At 45.3% G+C, this 18619-nt stretch overlaps 1 protein-coding gene across 17 annotated transcripts in view; it reads right to left on the bottom strand.

The window, feature by feature from the left end:
- The window catches only part of LOC128323309 (uncharacterized), a 133828-nt gene that overhangs the window by 39166 nt on the left and 76043 nt on the right, over nucleotides 1–18619 (bottom strand). For all 17 annotated transcript variants that reach the window (XM_053246158.1, XM_053246162.1, XM_053246168.1 and 14 more), the window contains one exon: nucleotides 11129–11269. In XM_053246158.1, the coding sequence (XP_053102133.1) occupies nucleotides 11129–11269 (141 nt within the window). The remainder of the gene's footprint in view (nucleotides 1–11128; nucleotides 11270–18619) is intronic.

Raw genomic sequence — 18619 nt, 5'->3', positions numbered from 1 at the left:
ACCTTGGTTGAGTAGCCATGCTGTTTCAAGACACGCCACTCAGTTTCCATGCGGCTAGTCTTAACCAGCCAGGATCTGGGTTACACACTGGGCCCTGGAGAAGCAGGTCCAGCAAGACTGGTAGTAGCAAGCGTGCTTCTGTGACTAGATTGGCAAGTTCTGCGAACCACAGTCTTCTTGGCCAGAACAGGGCTACAAGGATGACCTGGGCTTTGAGGATCTTGACTCGCTGGAACACCCGGGCCAGGAGCGGCGTAGGTGGAAAGGCATATAGTAGGCCTGTCGGCCAAGGCGATGATAGCACGTCTACCTCTTCCGCTTATTGGCAGGGAGACCTGGAGAAGAAGCGGGGCACTTGTGTATTGCTAGCGTCACAAAGAGATCCACCACTGGCTGGTCGAAGTGAGCTACTATCAGTCAGAACATTACTGGATTCAATTGCCACTCTCCTGGAAGGAGATCCAACTGAGCCAGTCTGCCACCTTGTTGAGGTCCCCTTGCATGTGATGGGCTGCCAGAGACGCTACATATTGTTCTGCCCACAGAAACAGAAGGACTGCTTCCGCCTGCAGAGACTTTGACTGGGTTCCCCTTTGACAATTTATATATCCCTTTGCTGTAGTGTTGTCTGTGCATATGAGGACGTAGCAATGTAGAATTATGGACTAGAACTCCTGAAGAGTCATGCACATCGCCCTGAGCTCCAGCCAGTTGATGCTGTGTTGACGTTCCTCCACTGACCATCTGCCTTGGGCTGACTGCTAGAGACAATGAGCACCCCAACCTTTCTTGCTGGTGTTTGTGGTCACAATGACCCTTGGGGAGGTCGAGGAATTCTTTTCCTACTGAGATGAGGGATGGTGATCCACCAATACAGGGATTGTAGAACTAGATTGTAGTACCCTGATTGTACAGGGTCACCCATTTGCTGGACTTCACTACTATCTCTGGATGGAAGGGCAGCAGGAACCATTGAAGGGGTCTCAGGTGGAAGTGTGCCCATGGAACTAGTCACCATCAGACTGGACAGGAAAAAAAGGGGGAGCATACCTCTACCTCTAATATGTGCCTGTGTTCCACTGGCAGGAACAATTTGTCTTGTGTGTTTATGAGGATCCTCAGGTGAAGAAGTTGATGTGCCAAGCTCAATTGGCTTTTTTCCCTGTTGGTCAGGAAGCCGTGATTTTCAAGCACCTGTAGAGTAGACTGTAGATCCCATCCTTCTTGGGTACTGTAAAGATTATGGAGTAAAACCCCATTCCTTGCTGATCTAGTGGGACAGGCTCTATGGCTCTGATTGCTAACAGGTGTTGAATCGCCTCCTGCAGGCCCTGGTGTTGCTGCTGAAGGCGGGAGGTTGGAGTAAGAAGAAAGCAGTGAGAGGATGGCTTGGTCAACTCTATGGAGTAGCCCTCTTTTATGGGAGTAAGAATGCAAAGCTCTGAGGTGGTAAGCTCTCAGACATGCCAGTGTGAGGAGAGGCGACCACCTAGAGGCACCCCTCACACACACACAACCCCCGTGAGTCATGCCTGTTGCTTAGATTGCTTGGTTTGGGCATTGAAGGCTGCCCTACTAACAAAGCCCTGTCTGGAGGATCTAGATCTGCCCCAATAAAGACGTTGTGAACGGAATCCCCTGTACGTGCCGCCAAAGGGCAATCTAAAAGGGATGAAAGGACCGCCGTCCTTGGGGGCGGTCCTACTTCTGTAATAAGGATTTATTTAATAATTTCTATACCATCTAGGATGGCATGGTTTTCTTCTTATCCTTTGACTCCACTAGAATCTCTTTTTGGGCCACATCCCCAAACACTCCGCCCCCCCCCCCCCGCCATCAAAGGGAACAGCAGTAAGGTTAGTTTGGGAGGCTGCATCCACCTGCCAATATCTCAACCATAAATTGCAGTGACCCACCACAGAGGCAGTGGTCGCCCGGGATGCAAATCAGGAGTCAAGAGTAGCATTGTTTAGGAATTGGAAGGGGCAAATTATGTGATGTTGAACCTGGGAACACCAGTGCACGTGTACTCAGAGGCTGGGATTCCTGAGATGCAGGCGGATTTAACCCCAGGGCATGTACAGTATTTGACATATGCGGGGCCACGTCTATGACTTGGCTGAAAAAGCCTCTGTTGTGCCTTTGAGTTCTCAGGTTCATCACCCTCTGACCATCTCACTCCTCTCTTGGTTGATCAGGATCCTCTCCCCACAAGGGCGTCCTGGGTTTTCTGGTGAGGTAGGTTCCTTATCAAGTAGAATAATGGGTATCAGTTTGCCTGGGGGTCTTTCTAGAGACCTTTGAGGGGTTTCAGTGGGTAGGTCACCCGTCCTCCTAGGTAGTGGGCTCCTGGGATTGGGAGAACTTGGGTCAGAGAGCTCAGATGAATGCACACTCTTATATCTGTGTTTTGACTTAGATCTCCCCCTTTTGGCTTTAACGTGTTTTTGCTTCTTCTTTGCTTTTTAAAAAGCTGGCCCTTCCAAGACTGAAGAAGTAGTAGAAGATGAGGAAAAACCCTGCTTGGTCTGCTTCTTTTTAGACCTCAGTTGGTCAAATTCTTCAAATGATTTCACCAATAAATCCCCAAACCACGTGCCCTGGGTGGGTGGCACATCCCCTGGCATCTGGGAGAGGGCTTCACCCACTGGGGTAGGTTGAGGGAGTGTGAATGCCCCCGAGAGTTCCGGGGCGGGGGAGGAAAATTGATCAGAAGATCCAACTTGAGCCACGCTCACCGAATGGGAAGTCGCTGCCATCATTGCACTTCTGATAACAACTGTGTGCGTCGCTGCAGCCTTGGACACCATTGGGCCCACTCCTGTGCCTTCAGGCACCTCCACTGCCTTTTGCACCCCCATTTTCCTCTGTGCCTTTTGGCTGCTGGTGGAGGCCATAGCTGGGGCTTCTCGGAGCGTGTGGGGGTAGTGGGGCACACAGCAGATGGCGGGCTGCCTGGCGGGAAGCAGCAGCGAGGTCAGTGCCTGGGCCACTTCCCTGCCCTCCAAAATAGTGGCTCTTACTCTTTCTCGCTCTGAAACACCACCTGTCAGCTGTTCGGTGGGGGCTGAGCGTTCCATGGAGCTGTGCTGTTCCTCAGAGCCAGTGAGCAGGGCCTCAGGAGTGGGTTCGTGGCTGCTCTAATGGCCTTTGGGAGGCCCTGTTGTCGTTTGCCTTTTGATACCCTCACATGGAGTACCCTGGTTGCTCTTCTCACACACACACACACACAGCAAAAACCAAAGTGCCTAAGAAAAGCTCAAGAAAACAGATAAGAGCTGAGGAGAAGCTGCCTTAGAGCCAAGCAGAACTAAGAGAACTGGGACGGTCATGCTCCTCCAAGTCTTATAAAGCCTAACTCAATTTGCATAGTCTTGCCTTCTAGAGTCACATGGAAGAGCATAACCCACACCTGAGACACCCTTGGACTGCAACAGCAGAGATTTTTCTCCCTAGTCTTCTCTTTCTGAAGAACATTACCCATGCTCCTTTAATTGTTCCTCACTTGGCTTACACACCCCTCATCATCTTTGTTGCTTTCTCCTAAACCTATTCCAGTTTCTCAATATCTTTAAAATGGAGTGCCCAGAACTGGACAAAGTATTCCAGATGAAACCCGACTAGTGTCAGAGTGGGACTATACATTTTTTTTGTATGAGGGAAGGTGTGGGGATCTAAGTGAGTGCAAAGTTATTTTTACAAAGCCTCACTGTCTCCACTCACACAAGCCCCTTATTCACCCCGCAGCACACAGGCAAGCAGGGAAGGGGGGGGGGAGGAGAAGAAGATGGCTGTGACAGGGCATGCATACTCTTTTGTCTCGCTAGGTAAGTGTTAGTGAGAGTGTGACTGAGATCTAAGGACAGGACAGGCAGGCTGCTGGCTGACTGGTTGATGGAAACAACTGAAGAACCTCCAGTTGACTCTAGCATGCAGCAATATCAAGGCAAGGCATCTGCTTTTCTTGAATGAGTGGGGAAATTGCTTGTCCTCCTCACACGTAATTCCTCCAGGCAAGTGTGGGGAATACACAGGTGCAAGCTACGTTTGTGTTGTTTTTTTGGTCATAAATGCTAATTATCTGCAAGTTATAATCAGGTGCAGATTATTATTTCTTGTTTACAGTCAGACAGGTGTTATTGGCTGGTTTGTTTAATGCAGACATAGAGTCCTTCCCAAGGACCTGGGATGGCTGAATTTTATTATCACTGTTGTTGCTGTTATTATAGATATCGTCACAGAATATAGGCTGTGCCCAGTAAAGTTGCTTTTTGCAATTGACTGATGGTGATTTCTGTGGCCCCTATGGTGTTGAGGTGCGCTTCAAGTTGTTTTGGAATTGCACCTAGGGTGCCAATTACCACTGGGATTATTTTGGTCTTTTTCTGCCACAGCCTTTCAATATCAATTTGTAGATCTTTGTATTTTTTCAATTTCTTTTTCTTCTATTCTGCTATCCCCTGGTATTGCTATGTTGATTATTTTAACTTGTTTTTCTTTCTTCTCGACTACAGTTATATCTGGTGTATTGTGTGGCAGATGTTGTCTGAAGTCCCATAATATTTTTGCATCTTCATTTTCTACAACTTTTTCAATTTTATGGTCCCACCAATTTTTGGCTACAGGTAGCTTGTATTTTTTGGAGATGTTCCAGTGTATCATCCCTGCTAGCTTGTCATGTCTTTGTTTGTAGTCAGTCTGTGTGATCTTTTTACAACAGCTGATTAGGTGGTCCACGGTTTCATCTGCTTCTTTACAAAGGCGGCACTTGCTGTTTGTGGTTGATTTTTCGACTTTTGCTCTTATTGCATTTGTTCTTAGTGCCTGTTCTTGTGCAGCCAGTATTAAACCCTCTGTTTCTTTCGTCAAATTGCCATTCTTACGCCATTGCCAGGTCTTGGTGATGTCTGATTTACCAGTTATATTGTGCAAATATTGACCATGCAGTGGCTTATTTTTCCATTTTCCTGCTTGGTTCTTGACTTGTTCTTTCTTGTAGGCCTGCTTTATTTAATTGGTGTTGAATAGTTTCGCGTTATTGACCATTTTAAGTGCATCTTCTTCACTGTCCTTGATATATTCTTCAAGGCCTCTTTTCTCCTCCTCTACTGTTTGATGGACTTGCAGCATTCCTCTTATACCTGAGCTGTGAGGGAGGTATAGCCTATCTACATCACTGCGGGGGTGTAGATCATGATTGATGGTCATTATTTTCCTGGTCTTACGATCTAGCTTCTCTAGCTCTGCCTGGGTCCAGTCTATTATTCCTGTACGGTATCTGATAACAGGTATAGCCCAGGTGTTTATGGCTTGTACGGTGTTCCCACCATTGAGTTTGGACTTGAGGATTTTTCTTACTCTCCTGATGTATTCACTTCCAATTTTTCTTTTCACTTCAGTGTGTGCAATGTTATCAGCCTGGAGAATGCTCAAATATTTGTAATGTTCTTTCTTTTCCAGGTTCTTGATGTTGCTTCCATGGGCAGTTCTATTCCTTTTGTTTTTCTGATTTTTCCTCTGTTCATTATTAATGCAGCACACTTGCCTAGTCCAAACTCCATTGCTATATTGCTACTGAATACACGGACAGTGTTTAGCAGTGATTCAATTTCTGACTGGGACTTTCCATACAATTTCAGATTGTCCATGTACAGCAGATGGTTGATTTTACTTGATGTTTTAGATGTTTGGTATCCGAGGCCTGTTTTGTTTAGTATTTGTGTAAGTGGGGTCATGGCGATTACAAACAACAGAGAGGATAGTGAGTCCCCTTGGAAAATACCTCTTCTAATGCTAACCTGTCCAAGAGTCTCACCGTTGATTGTTAACTGTGTATTCCACATGCTCATTGCTTTTTTTAAAATAAATATCTGAATGTTTTTGCTGACACCAGTTGTTTCTAAACATTTTAGTATCCATGTGTGAGGCAATGAGTCGAAGGCTTTCTTGTAGTCGATCCATGCAACACTTAGATTTGTTTTTCTTCTCTTGCAATTTTCTAAAATCATTTTGTCAATCAGCAGCTGGTCTTTTGTGCCTCTGGTGTTCGGGCAATTTCCTTTCTGTTCAACTGGAAGCTGTTTGTTAATTAATAAGTGTCACATCACTTCATCTGCTATTATTCCAGTTAATAATTTGAACATGGTTGGCAGGCAGGTTATTGGTCTATAATGACTTGGAACTGCACCTTTTGTTGGGTCTTTCATTATGAGATGAGTTTTGCCAGTTGTTAGCCATTGTTCAATATCACCTCCTTGCAAAATGTGATTGAACTGTTTTGATAGTTGTTTATGAAGGCTTGTTAGGTGTTTAAGCCAAAAGCCATGCAGTTCATTGTCGCCTGGAGCAGTCCAATTTTTAATTTTCTTTGCTCTTTCACTTATTAATTCTGGTGTTATTAATAGATCTTGCATTTGCTGGTTACATTTTTCGACCTCTTTCACCCAGCCTGCTTTTTTATTATAATCTATTGGATTGTCCCATAATTTTCCCCAGAATTGCACTGTTTCTTCTTTATTTGGTGTTTCTACGTTTCTTGCAGTTTCTCCTTCTATGCTTTGGTAGAAACATCTCTGATTCTACTGGAATTGGAGATTCTGCCTGTGTTGTGTAGTTCTGGCTTCATATCTGCTAATCTTCTTTAACACTGCTGTTATTTGCTGCTTTATTATTTCCAGGACTTCTCTAATTTTCCTTGAATCTAGGTGGTATTTTTGGATCAGATACTGTCTGGTGTTTTCATTCTTCAGCTTCTTGTCTTTCATATCTTTCAATTTACTAGCATCTGATCTAAGCCTGGCGATTTTATTTTCTAATCTAATCTTCCATTTAGGTGATGTACTACTTTCTTTTTTTACAGGTCCATTGATCTTTTATCCGAGCTCTTGTGTTGTTATTGTTGCTGCACTGTACATTAGTTGGTTTGTTTCTTGCAAATTATTGGTTGTTATTTCTGCAAGTGCAGCACTGACATCTTTTAATGCCAGTGCAAGTTGTTTTTTGGCAACTGTTTTTAGAGCTGGAAGTCGAACCCTGGTGGTTGTTTGGTTCATGTGCTCAGTTATTTTTTGCTTTAGTTCTTGTTGCTTTTCTGTTAAATGGCATTCAGGTTTTTGAGATGAAGGCAAAGGGGAGGTTGCCTGGTTTTGATTTTGAAAAAGTTCAGCAACAGTGGCATCCTCTATTTCCAACACCTCCTCCTCCACCTGTGCCTGCGCAACTTCTTCAGTTGGTGGTAATTCTTCTTCCATATCTTGAGCCTGTGTTGCTCTTTGCAGTTCTTCCAGCTCAACTTCTGTGAATACTTTATTTCTTATTATGTATCTTCTCTGGTCTGCTAGCCTTTGTTCTGTTATTTCTGTATCTGGATGCTTCTCTTTCCAAATTTGGTACATTCTTTTAAAATAACCTCTTCTAGTTGGACTAGACTTGTAACAGCAGATCATTATTTCCTTGTTGGCATTTTTTGTATATTTTTTCCAGTTAAGCGACGTTTCTTCCAGTAACCTTGCAGTCTCTAGCCCTGGTTGCTCAACTGAAGATCCTGAGTCCTGTAGCCCACTTGCCGCCAGATGTCCAGGGACTCCAGCACCTGGCGCAGTCCTTGTTGACCCAGCGATGACCGATCCGGTATAGATTTATTAAAGTTACGCCTCACCATATTGTTGATGGGAGAGGCACTCTTCGTCTGGCTCCTCTGGTGAGACCTGTCCAGTATGGTTGGACCTCTGGCATAGCTCTCACCTTCCTCAGAGCACGCAAGCCCCACAACCACAGTAGTGCCTCACTATTATTATTATTATTATTATTATTATTATTATTATTATTATTATTATTAAATATTGTTATATTGTTATTATTATTTCGATTTCTATACCGCCCTTCCAAAAATGGCTCAGGGTGGTTTACACAGAGAAATAACAAACAAATAAGATGGATCCCTGTCCCCAAAGGGCTCACATTCTAAAAAGAAACAAAAGATAGACACCAGCAACAGTCACTGGAAGTACTGTGCTGGGGGTGGATAGGGCCAGTTACTCTCCCCCTGCTAAATAAAGAGAATCACCATGGTAAAAGGTGCCTCTTCGCCCAGTTAGCAGAATTAGGGGAAATTGCTTGTCCTCCTCGCAGGTAATTCCTCTAGGCAAGTGTGGGGAATACACAGGTGCGAGCTATGCTTGTGTTGTTTTTTTGTCATAAATGCTAATTATCTGCAAGTTATAGTCAGGTGCAGGTTATACATATGTGCAGAGTATATATATGTGAAAATACAGTATTTCTTCTCGTGAGCTGGACACTATCCCTCTGTTAATGCAGCCCAAGTTAGCATTAACCTTTTTAGAAGTTGAATCAAACTGCTGGCTCATGTTCAACTTGTAATCTACTAGGACACCTAGATCCTTTTCACATATACTGTTGCCAGCTTAGGTCTACTTCAACCTAATACTTGCGCATTTGAGTTTTATTATCTATATGTAGGACTTTACATTTATCTTATTTTCCCTCCTACTTGCTAACAACCAATCAGAAGCTGGAGTAGATGGGCTAATGTGCTGAACATTAACTGTATAAATCCTGGGCTTTGGATTGTAAGAGGGATCCTGAAGAAAAGAACCAAAGAGGTGGTGTGATTCTATCCCTAATGAACATCAGTCCTACCCTATGCCCTGGAACTACAGCAGACTTTGCAGAAGCAAAGGCCTGAGCACGGTGGTGAGATTTGTTCTACCAGGACAGGTCTGGGCAACTTGGATAAGAGCACTGCAGTATTAGTTTGCCAGGCTTACAGTTTGTGTATGTGTGGTTTTGCTACTGAATAACACAGTCTGGAATGTTGTTTAAGAATAATAAAAGAAAACCACTTGGAATGCAATAGACAGTCTGGTTTTTCTTCTACCCCAGACTAAAAGATCCCATTTCCAGGTGTTTCTGTCTGAGATACCTGCTGCTACCTGTTGGGACCACAAAACTGTTAAAAATTCCTAACAAGGGAGGCTCTTTTCTTTAACACCCAACCACAAACACACACACACACAAGATTGACAGCTTGAAGTCACCAGCGTGTTCTGGGTCTCCATCCAATCTACATCACACCATGCAATATCCCAGGCGGGCTATGGTTCTACTTAGCCCATCCTCACAGTCAGGATGCCCAGTCTCCTCCATGTTAATTCTTTTAAAATATCACTGCACAAAAGAGCATATAGATCAGGGTGCAGAGTAGTGTTCCCTCTAAGGGACGCGTTGATGTCTGCTCAGTTAATTTTAGATCCTGCTCAGGTTGAATCAGGAAGGTCCCACTCTGAATGCACATGCACACACTGCCTTGATACTGCCGCACAGAACAAAACTCATTCTACACACAGATGAAAAAACATCTGTGAAAGAGAACACACACTGGTGCAGAGTCCTCTCCTCTCTTGCAGCCATCCTCCCTTTGCTCTTTTCTCCAAACACTTTTCTCATAGCAAATATTTACAAAACTGCTAACAGAGCGGTTGTAGCCATCCAACACAAAGTTCTGTTTCTCAGCTTATTCCCTCCAACGATAAAAATCAGGTTATTTACCTGTAACGGCAAATTCTACTAGTGACCCATTGTCCATTCACACTAAGGGTGTTCGCGTGCACACAGAACAGCGCTTGAAACCTTCCAAAGCTCTGATTGAGTTTTTTTGGGCAATAACCCTGCTCTCCTATGCAATATACTATGCAACCCACTTCCTCTCTCCAGTCTAGACCACTGCAGGTATACCCTGAGAAGTTCCTGCTACAGCAGGGAGGAGGGTGGGTCACATAAATGGACAACAGACCACTAGAAGAACTACTGTTACAGGTAAGTAACCTGACTTTCTTCTTAGTGGTCAAGTTGTCATTCACACTAAGGGTGATTAGCAAGCTCACTCACCTGGAAGGCGGTGCAGAAGGGATCTCTCATGGAAGGAGTGTTTGAAGAACTGCTGTGCCTAACTGGGAATGGCTGCGTGACCTGGTATCTATCGCATCGTGGCGAATTAAGAATAGAGGTCCTTGCCAGGTTGGCATCTAATGGGACCCCTTGCGAGGAAAGCCGTGGAGATTGCCATAGCTCGTTTAGTGTGCCAGAGGGCTTGTGGTGGGGATTTGTTTGAGTATCCCAGCCTGATTGCAGATGTTATCCAAGACAAGTGTTGTGAGGAGATCTGCTGTCCTCTTGTTGGTCCAGCAAAAAAAAAAAAAAAGAACAGAGCAGCAGACTGCTGAACTGATCATGTCCAGGCTGTGCAATGCTCTTTCCTCATCTGATGGAGTAGAGAAAAAGAGCGGTAGACAGATATCCTGTGAGATGTGGTACTGGAATACCATTTTAGGCAGATAAAGCATGTCCAGGCAGAGCAAGACCTTGTCAGGTTGGAAGGGCAGATAAGCTGGGTCTGCTCACAGTGCCCTCAATTCTGCTACTCTCTTAGCAGATGTAATAGCCATTAGGAATGTGGTCTTGAATGACAAGTATTTCATAAGGCAAGTGGCCATCAAAAGATCTCTTCATGAGCACTGTCAGAACTAGCTTTGAATCCCAGGGTGGCGAGGGGCTGGAGGAAACAACCGGATTAAGTCTCTGAAGAATTGTTTAACAGGTTGTAGTGTGAAACGGCGAGCCTGGTCTGTGTAACCCCTGCTAAATAAACTTTCAATGAAACAACACATAAACCTAATTTTTACAAATGCAACAGGAAGGAAGAATGAAGGAAACTGATACTGGCAAACAAAAACCAAGAACTAAACAAGGGGATAGGAAGTCAGCTGAAGAAACAGTAAATAAGGGTTTTTAAAGAAAAAAACAATAGTAAAGTGGAAGGATCTTCAATATGATTGTTGCAACGGTCGAAGACAGACTAGGGAGAAGAGACGGGTCGCATATTATATTACAGAGGGGGTGGGGTTACCGCACACACACAAAAGGTCAGTCAGAGCTTTGGAAGGTTCTGAGACGTGTGATCGAGTGCGCGAACACCCTTAGTGTGAATGGACAACGGGACCACTAAGAAGAAAGAATAATCTCATGGCAAATGGGCATAACATCAGTTTCATTCTAGCCTAGCTCACCAAAGTGCTTGCCTGGCAATACAAAGAGAGCAAATGTTTCATACCTCCACAGACTCCTCCTTTATGGGATGAAAATCTTCCGTGGTTTCGGATGGTGCTTGTTCTTCTATAGATGCTTCAGCAGAGAGAAGAGAGGCAGTGTGGGTAAGAGGATCTTCAGTAGCCTGTCTGTCTTTCAGTTGTACCTGCAGATATTTAGAGAGAAGGATAATCCTCTAGTAAAGTCCCAGTGAACGGTTGGACTCTGTCCAGCCAAGCTTTAGAAAGAGGAATCTTCTTGTACCAATACTTACAGAACTGCTAGCAAAGATAGGCTCTAGCCTTCTGGCAAACAATGACTGACAAAGTTAAGTAGCGAAAATCAATGCCAGTATTCTTATATTGTAACTTTGCTGGTATTATTCATGAATGGGATTCCCCCTTCCTCTCTAAAACACAGCCCAATACACACAAGATTACCTTGAAGTCACCAATGTCCTAAATGATAACTTGTGGATACCAGCAAATCTCTGGTTCCTTGTATGGAAGCCAGGGTGCTCTATGCCTCCATCCAGGCACATCACACCGTTAACCCAAGCTAGCTTTTGTCCTGCTCATATTCACCCCCCACCTGTGGGCTTCTCAGAGGCATCTGGTGGGCCAATGTGTGAAACATGATGCTGAGCTAGATGGGCCTTGAGACTGATCTAGGAGGGCTGTTCTTATGTTTGTCTCATTTCCATAGCTAGGCTACCCAATTCCTTTAGTGTTTACTGGCTTTGAAATAATACAGCACAAAGGGTAGTACACGGGTGAAGAGTGCAGAACCCTGCCAGCAACTAATGCGTATGAAGTCATTCTCTTCAAGCATCTCACCCAGCTGGAGTTTTGTTACTGGAAGTGGCCCTGGTCGAGACAAAAGTACTTAGGTGCATGAGAGAAAAGCCAGGGAAGATCCACTCCCTTCAGCCGTATGGCCCCTTTGCTTTTAAATTTGGATCCCCCAGGCCCCATTTGATAGAAATGGAGCAGTTTCATGTTTAAACACATTTAAATGTCATCATTACATCTAATGTGGCCCCAATTACTATATGGACTTAGGTTTGTTTGTTTTTTCCTCACTTTATGGTGCTCTTTGTCACACAGAGAGCTGTATAACTGAGCACAGAGGCACCTTTTTAAAGTGGTGATTCTCTTTATTTAGCAAGGGGAGAGCAACTGGCCTTATCCATCCCCAGCACAGCATCCATCCAGTGGCTGTTGCTGGTGTCTATAATACGTTTCTTTTTAGATTTTGAGCCCTTTGGGGACAGGGAATCATTTAATTTTATTTATATCCATGTAAAGATGTAAATACCACTAACATTTTATTTATTTATATCTATGTGGTAGGCAATCGACAGAGATATGGCGTTGGTAGGCCAGCGGGTCATTATATGGGAAGATAATTTAGAAATTTAATTGCTATTGCCCCTTCCAGCAGGCCTACCACCAACTTGACTTTGGAGAGCAAAGTGTAATTACTTATTATTCTGTAATGCCAGATCAGTTCACAATAAATCTGAGGTAATGCATGACTTTTTCATGGATGAAGGAGTTGATTTGAGCTTTGAAGAAATACAAATTTAAAAAAAATTATTTCAAAGTTCTTCTGCCGTTCAGAATGGAAAACTAAATTCTGTAAACACACAGTGTTTTTAAATGAGTGCAGTCCACTCTGATACCGGTAGCAGTGAAGCAAAAAGGGGGATTTTTAAGGCTATAGGGACCAGTGGGCAAACACTGCAGTTTGCACTGAACATCAAGGCATCTGGGAGGAAGTCTCTTTAGGAACACAGGAACATAGGAAGCTGCCATATACCGAGTCAGACCATAGGTCCATCTAGCTCGATATTGTCTACACAGACTGGCAGCTTCTCCAAGGTTGCAGGCAGGAATCTCTCTCAGCCATATCTTGGAGATGCCAGGGAGGGAACTTGGAACCTAGATGTTTTTCCCAGAGCAGCTCCACCCCCTAAGGTGGATATCTTACAGTGCTCACACTTCTAGTCTCCCTTTCGTATGCAACCAGGGTAGACCCTGCTTAGCTTAAGGGGACATGTTTGCTACCACAAGACCAGTTCTCCTCTCCGTGTTCTAATATCTCACTGTAAGCTAAAGACATCAAGAAAACATGAACTAGGAAGAAGCTAACAAGGTCTGAATAAAAACCTTTGCTGAGTTAAAAAGCTAAGCTTGCCAAGACAAGTACTGGATGTTGTATAGTTTCTCCCCTTCCCAAAGCCTTGACAGTGTCATAGAGTTTACCCACTGTATTACATGGGGACCTCATCTCTCACTTGTGGGACCTTCAACAGTAATTATAAAACTGCAGATTACTTACCTGTAATTGTAGTTCTTCTGGTGGTCATCTGTCTAGTCACACAAATGGGCTTCATGCCTATGTGAAGAAAACATCCAGAAAAAGCTCACATGCCTCCTGATAAGTAGCTAGGCTCCTCCCCTTGACACCTAGGTCATGTGCACCACACCCTCCTCCTCAGTTCTTGAGTCCACTGCCACATGACTCTGCGGCAGGGAAGGATGGGTGTGTGTGTGATTGGACAGATGACCACCAGAAGAACTACAGTTACAGGTAAGCAACCTGCAGCTCTTCTAAGTGGTCTCTGTCCATCACACAAACAGGCGCATCTCAAGCTCCCAAAATCTTGGAGGAAGGAAGCAGAGCCCAGAGACCAGTAAGTAGACTATAAACATATGACATACAATAAGAGGTTGTAAATAAACTGCAATATCAACAACAAGAAGAAAACTTTGAGAACCAGCAAACAAACCAGAAAAGTTTACACGCTCTACTGAAAACAAAGCTTGCAAAACCAATCTCCCAAAGGCCACATCTCTAGTGGAATGAGCCCTCAACTTTTTTGAAGGTTTCAATCCAACCACCTGATATGCCAGTCTAATGGTATGCACAATCCAGGCTGAAATGGACAGGGATGATGCTCATCGGCCCTTACGTGGAGCACCATACGCCACGGACAGGGCCATGGTGGACCTAAAAGGCTCAGTGAGCTGGACAGAAAAAATGTGGACCTAAAAGGTGCTGTGTGCTGGATAGAAAACACCAGTGCCCTTCTAACATCCAAAGTATGCCATCTATGCTCTTCCTCCGAACTTTGGTTGGGGAAGAAAACTGTTAAGGAGATGGTCTGCAACTTATGAGAAGTCAAGACCACCTTAGGTAAGAACGAGACATCAACTCTCAAAACAACTTTCTCCTTCTGGAAAATTAGGTAAGAGAGGATCGGAGCGTAAAGCTCGGAGTTGTCCCACACTCCGTGCTGACGTAATTGTGACCAAAAATATAGCCTTAAGTGTCAAACGAAGGCCACATGTCGCTATGGGTTCAAATGGTCTCCCCATGAGGGTAGACAGTATGCTTGGCAAGTCCCATGAAGGCGCCAAAGACGTGGTATATGGGTGGAGGTAGGCCAAGCCCTTCAAAAACTGCTTAACCTCCTGTAGGACGAACAATGAAGGGGTCGATGGAGGAGCAGTTCGAAAAGCAGATATGGCAACCAGGTGGACCAAGATCAATGACAGCGATAGTCCCAATTTCTCAAGTTCCAGTAAATGTGACAGGACATCCAAGGGGTCAGCATTAGAGATAGATTTTACATAGTCTGAGAAGTGCTTCCACTGTGCCCTATATGACAAGATAGATGGCTTCCTACATGCTGCAAGGACCTCAACTCTGTGAGCCAGGCGGCTGGATCCGCCACACTGTCAGCAGTAGCTTCTGCACATCCAGATGGAGCACCCTCCCACCCTGCTGTGATAACTATGTTGGAAGGAGCAGGAGCCGGATGAAAAGCTGCCTGGACAGATGAAGCAGACACGGGAACCAGGGGCGTCACAGCCACCAAGGCATCCCAGGATGCAGTCTGCTTTCTCGTTCTCCAACTTCTGCAGAATCTGTGGAAGCAAGGGGACCAAAGGAAACAGGTAAGTGCAGATGCCTGACCATGGGATTGCCAGAGCATCGCCCAATGGCTTCATTCCTACCCCCACCCAGGAATAGTATAGAGGGTACTGAAAATTGTCCTTGCTTGCAAACAGGTCTATGTGAGGTTCCCCCCAATTTTGGATGGGGCCTTGAAGGACATCTGTCTGCAATATCCATTCATGTGACAGCGACTGCATCCTGCTCAAGCTGTCCGCAAGCTGAGTCCCTTGATATGCACCGCAGACAGGTGAATATGCTGCCACAGTGCCCAATGTCATACTTCCAATGCCAGGGTAAGCAGGATGCATGAGCCTGTCCTGCCTTGGTGATTTATATAGGCCTTCAAAGTGGTATTGTCTGTTATAATCTGAATGTGTTGGCCTCTTACTTCTGGAAGGAAGCCCCTTAGAGTCTTGAACACTGCCAGAAGCTCTAAGTAATTGATGTGATGTCCTGCTTCTGTTCTGGACCAATGTCCATTCAGGTGAAGTCCTCGGAGATGAGCACCCCCAACCCTCTTCGGAAGCATCTGTCATTATACGTCCCTGTGGATTGATGCCCTTGAAAGGAGTGGACTGAAGAAAGTTTTGATCTGTAGTCCACCAAGCGAGGGCACATTGAACATATTCTGGGAGGTTCAGGAGCCTGGAATTGTGATGCCCCATCAGGTGAAAAATGTCCAGGAACCAACGCTATAAAGGTCTCATGTGCAGCCTGGCTGTAAGCAAGATGGCGGTAGTTGACACCATTAGTCCCAGCATATGTTGAATATGGCATGCAGATTCGGTGCATAGTAGACTTGCACAGCTGGAGGGAGAGTTCTCCGACTTGTTGGATATGGTCTTCTGGTAGACTCACCGCACCCTTGACAGAGTCTAAGATCACACCCAAGTACTTTATCCTGCGTGTTGGAGTCAATTATGACTTCTTGTAAATTACATTTAGTCCCAAGCATCCCAAAAGTGTGACTGTTTCTGCAAGGTCCCTTCGAAGAAGATCTGGAGACTCTGCTGCCAGCAACCAGTCGTCTAAAAAAGGAAAAATTTGAATTCCTTTCTCTTGTAAGTGTCCCACAACAGTTGCTATGCACTTCATGAATACCCTCAGGGCCAAGGATGGTCTGAAGGGCATGGCCTTGAACTGGAACGTGTTTGTGCCGACTTGAAAACGTAGATATCTCCGTGTTGAGAACAGATGGAAATATGATAGTAAGTGTCCTCCAGATCTATGGATACGAACCACATCCCTTTGGACAGGAGTGCCATAATCTCTGTAATAATAAGCATCTTGAACCGCTTGTACTGCATGTAGGAACTGAGGAGCCTCTGGTCCAAAATTATCTGCAGACCTCCATCCCGCTTCAGTATAGTAAAGTACGGGGAGAACAGACCATCCTCTATGTGGGAAGCAACTGGTTCTATAGCCCCTTTTTGAAGGAGGGCTTTGATTTCCCCTTGAAGGGTGGTATTCAAGGGTGTGATTCTCTTCCCAGAATCTTGTGGTCGTTCCATGAATTCTATGGCATACCCTAGATCAGTGTTTCTCAATCACCAGTCCCTGGACCGCTGCCGGTCCCCGAAGGGTTGAGTGCCGGTCCCTGACTGGGAGTCAACACCCCCCCCCCAACTGAAATCAAGGCACTCACTTCCTCAGTTTTGCACATGGCACAGAAGAGGAAGAGTATCACGGAGGCATGGGACCCTTCTTGTGCCTTGCCTCCACATGCTGCTGAGATCTTCCTACAGCTATCTTATTCCCTATCTTTACAGCTTCAAAGTGTATGCGGTGCGGGGGCATGGAGGAAACAGTATGGCAGTGGGCGCCACTTGAAGGGCTGCTGGTTCTTGCATGCTCATTGTTTGCAGCCAAAGGTTGGTTGATTGAAACCGAGCTGCCTGTTGTGGTCGAGGCGCCTTGAGAGGGAACGCTGTTTCCCTCTTGCATCAGTGGGGTTTGCTTGTATGTTGTTTTCATTGGCCCCATGTAGCTTTTGAATTTTTCTAATGGCCCAACATCCCCTCTCCATTGAGTAATCACAAGCACCTCCACTCCAGACATACTGGAGACAAATTTGTTCACCCAGGCTTTTAGATTCAGAGGTTCTCAACCTTGGGTACCCAGACGTTGGTGGACTTCTACTCCCATAATCCCCAGCCATAATGGCCAAATGCCATTGTTGGGGGTTATGGGAGTTTAACTGAGGGGCCCAAGGTTAAGAACCCCTAATATTCCATGTTTGCAAAAGATTCCAAATTTAATTATTTTAATGCTTATATTATTTTCATTCTAAACTGCCCAGAGATGCAAGTTTTGGGCAGTATAGAAGTCTGATAGATAGATAGATAGACAGACAGACTTGAAACCCCTTTACTAACTGCTGGTCCGGGAAACTGCGCATGAAGAATGTAGCGGTCCTTGAAACTCTGCACGAAGAATTTAGCGGTCCTTGACTCCAAAAAGTTTGAGAAACACTGCCCTAGATGAATGATGGTGAGGACCCAGTTGTCTGACGTGATGTTCTCCAACTATTCCATGTAAGGTCTCAAACATGTCCCTATACAGGGGACGTCATACTCTTTTCTGAAAGGTGGAGGGCTTGGAGCCTAAGAAAGCTTGTTTCTTATACTGCAGATATCTGTATGCTCCCAATATTGGTAGCATCTCCGATCAGGCGATGGAGATCTCCTCCCTGAATGACAGGGCCTGGAAGGGTGTGACAGGTGTGGAGACCTTGATCTAGATCTGTGCGCTCTCAGCCCTGTACCACGCCCCATGCATATCTTCCAAGTGATAACTCTTAATACTCCAACCATAGTCATAATTATGGGAGTCTCCCTCCTCGCTGTCACAATCTCTGCTATCACTTTCACCTGGATTGGATAACCCCCTAGTTCATCATCAAGGTCCACATAAGGGTAGTATTTTATGCAGTGTTGAGGCGAAGATATATTACCCAACTCCTGTCTTCTGGAGAGTAACCTCTGGTCCTGGAGTAATCTGATCTCTAGTGCTCTTCCTCACAATCCCCTTCAGGCTCCAGAGGGTACCGGTAATCTGACCTTCTTCTGAAGCCTGCCCGGTCTCGATAAGAAGGTTGGGGTTGGTACCTTTCCAAGCCTAGAGACGGGCTAGTCTATCCCCCAAAGGAGCGGCAAGGCAGAGAGCAGATCACCCTCCTGTTGGGGTCCAGTTAACAGCTGAGCGGAGCCTGAGAGGTCAATGCTGAAGGTGCACTGTGCTTCATCTTAGCCGCCGCTTCAGAGGGTGGTGCGGGTGCTTCCTAAGGCTTCAGCCCCAATTGCAGCATCTGTGCATGCACAGATGTGACAGGAGCCACATTCCCCAATTCCTGGCCAGCATTTCTTTTTCTTTGGCTTCTGAGCTGAATCTTCCTGCTCTTTTGCCCCCTTCTTCTTTGGGCACTTATGCAGCTGGGCAGTGTATCTGGGAGTGGGGATGGGAGCCTGGAGGACAACATCAGATCAGAGCCCACAGGAAACACGGACGAGGCCAGCCTAGGAACCCCAATTTTGCTGTATGGGAGGCAACA

Source organism: Hemicordylus capensis, chromosome 4 (genome assembly GCF_027244095.1).
Source record: "Hemicordylus capensis ecotype Gifberg chromosome 4, rHemCap1.1.pri, whole genome shotgun sequence".
In the NCBI taxonomy this organism is placed as follows: domain Eukaryota; kingdom Metazoa; phylum Chordata; class Lepidosauria; order Squamata; family Cordylidae; genus Hemicordylus; species Hemicordylus capensis.
Note: the sequence above shows the minus strand (reverse complement) of the source record. Positions and strands in the feature narration are given on the sequence as shown.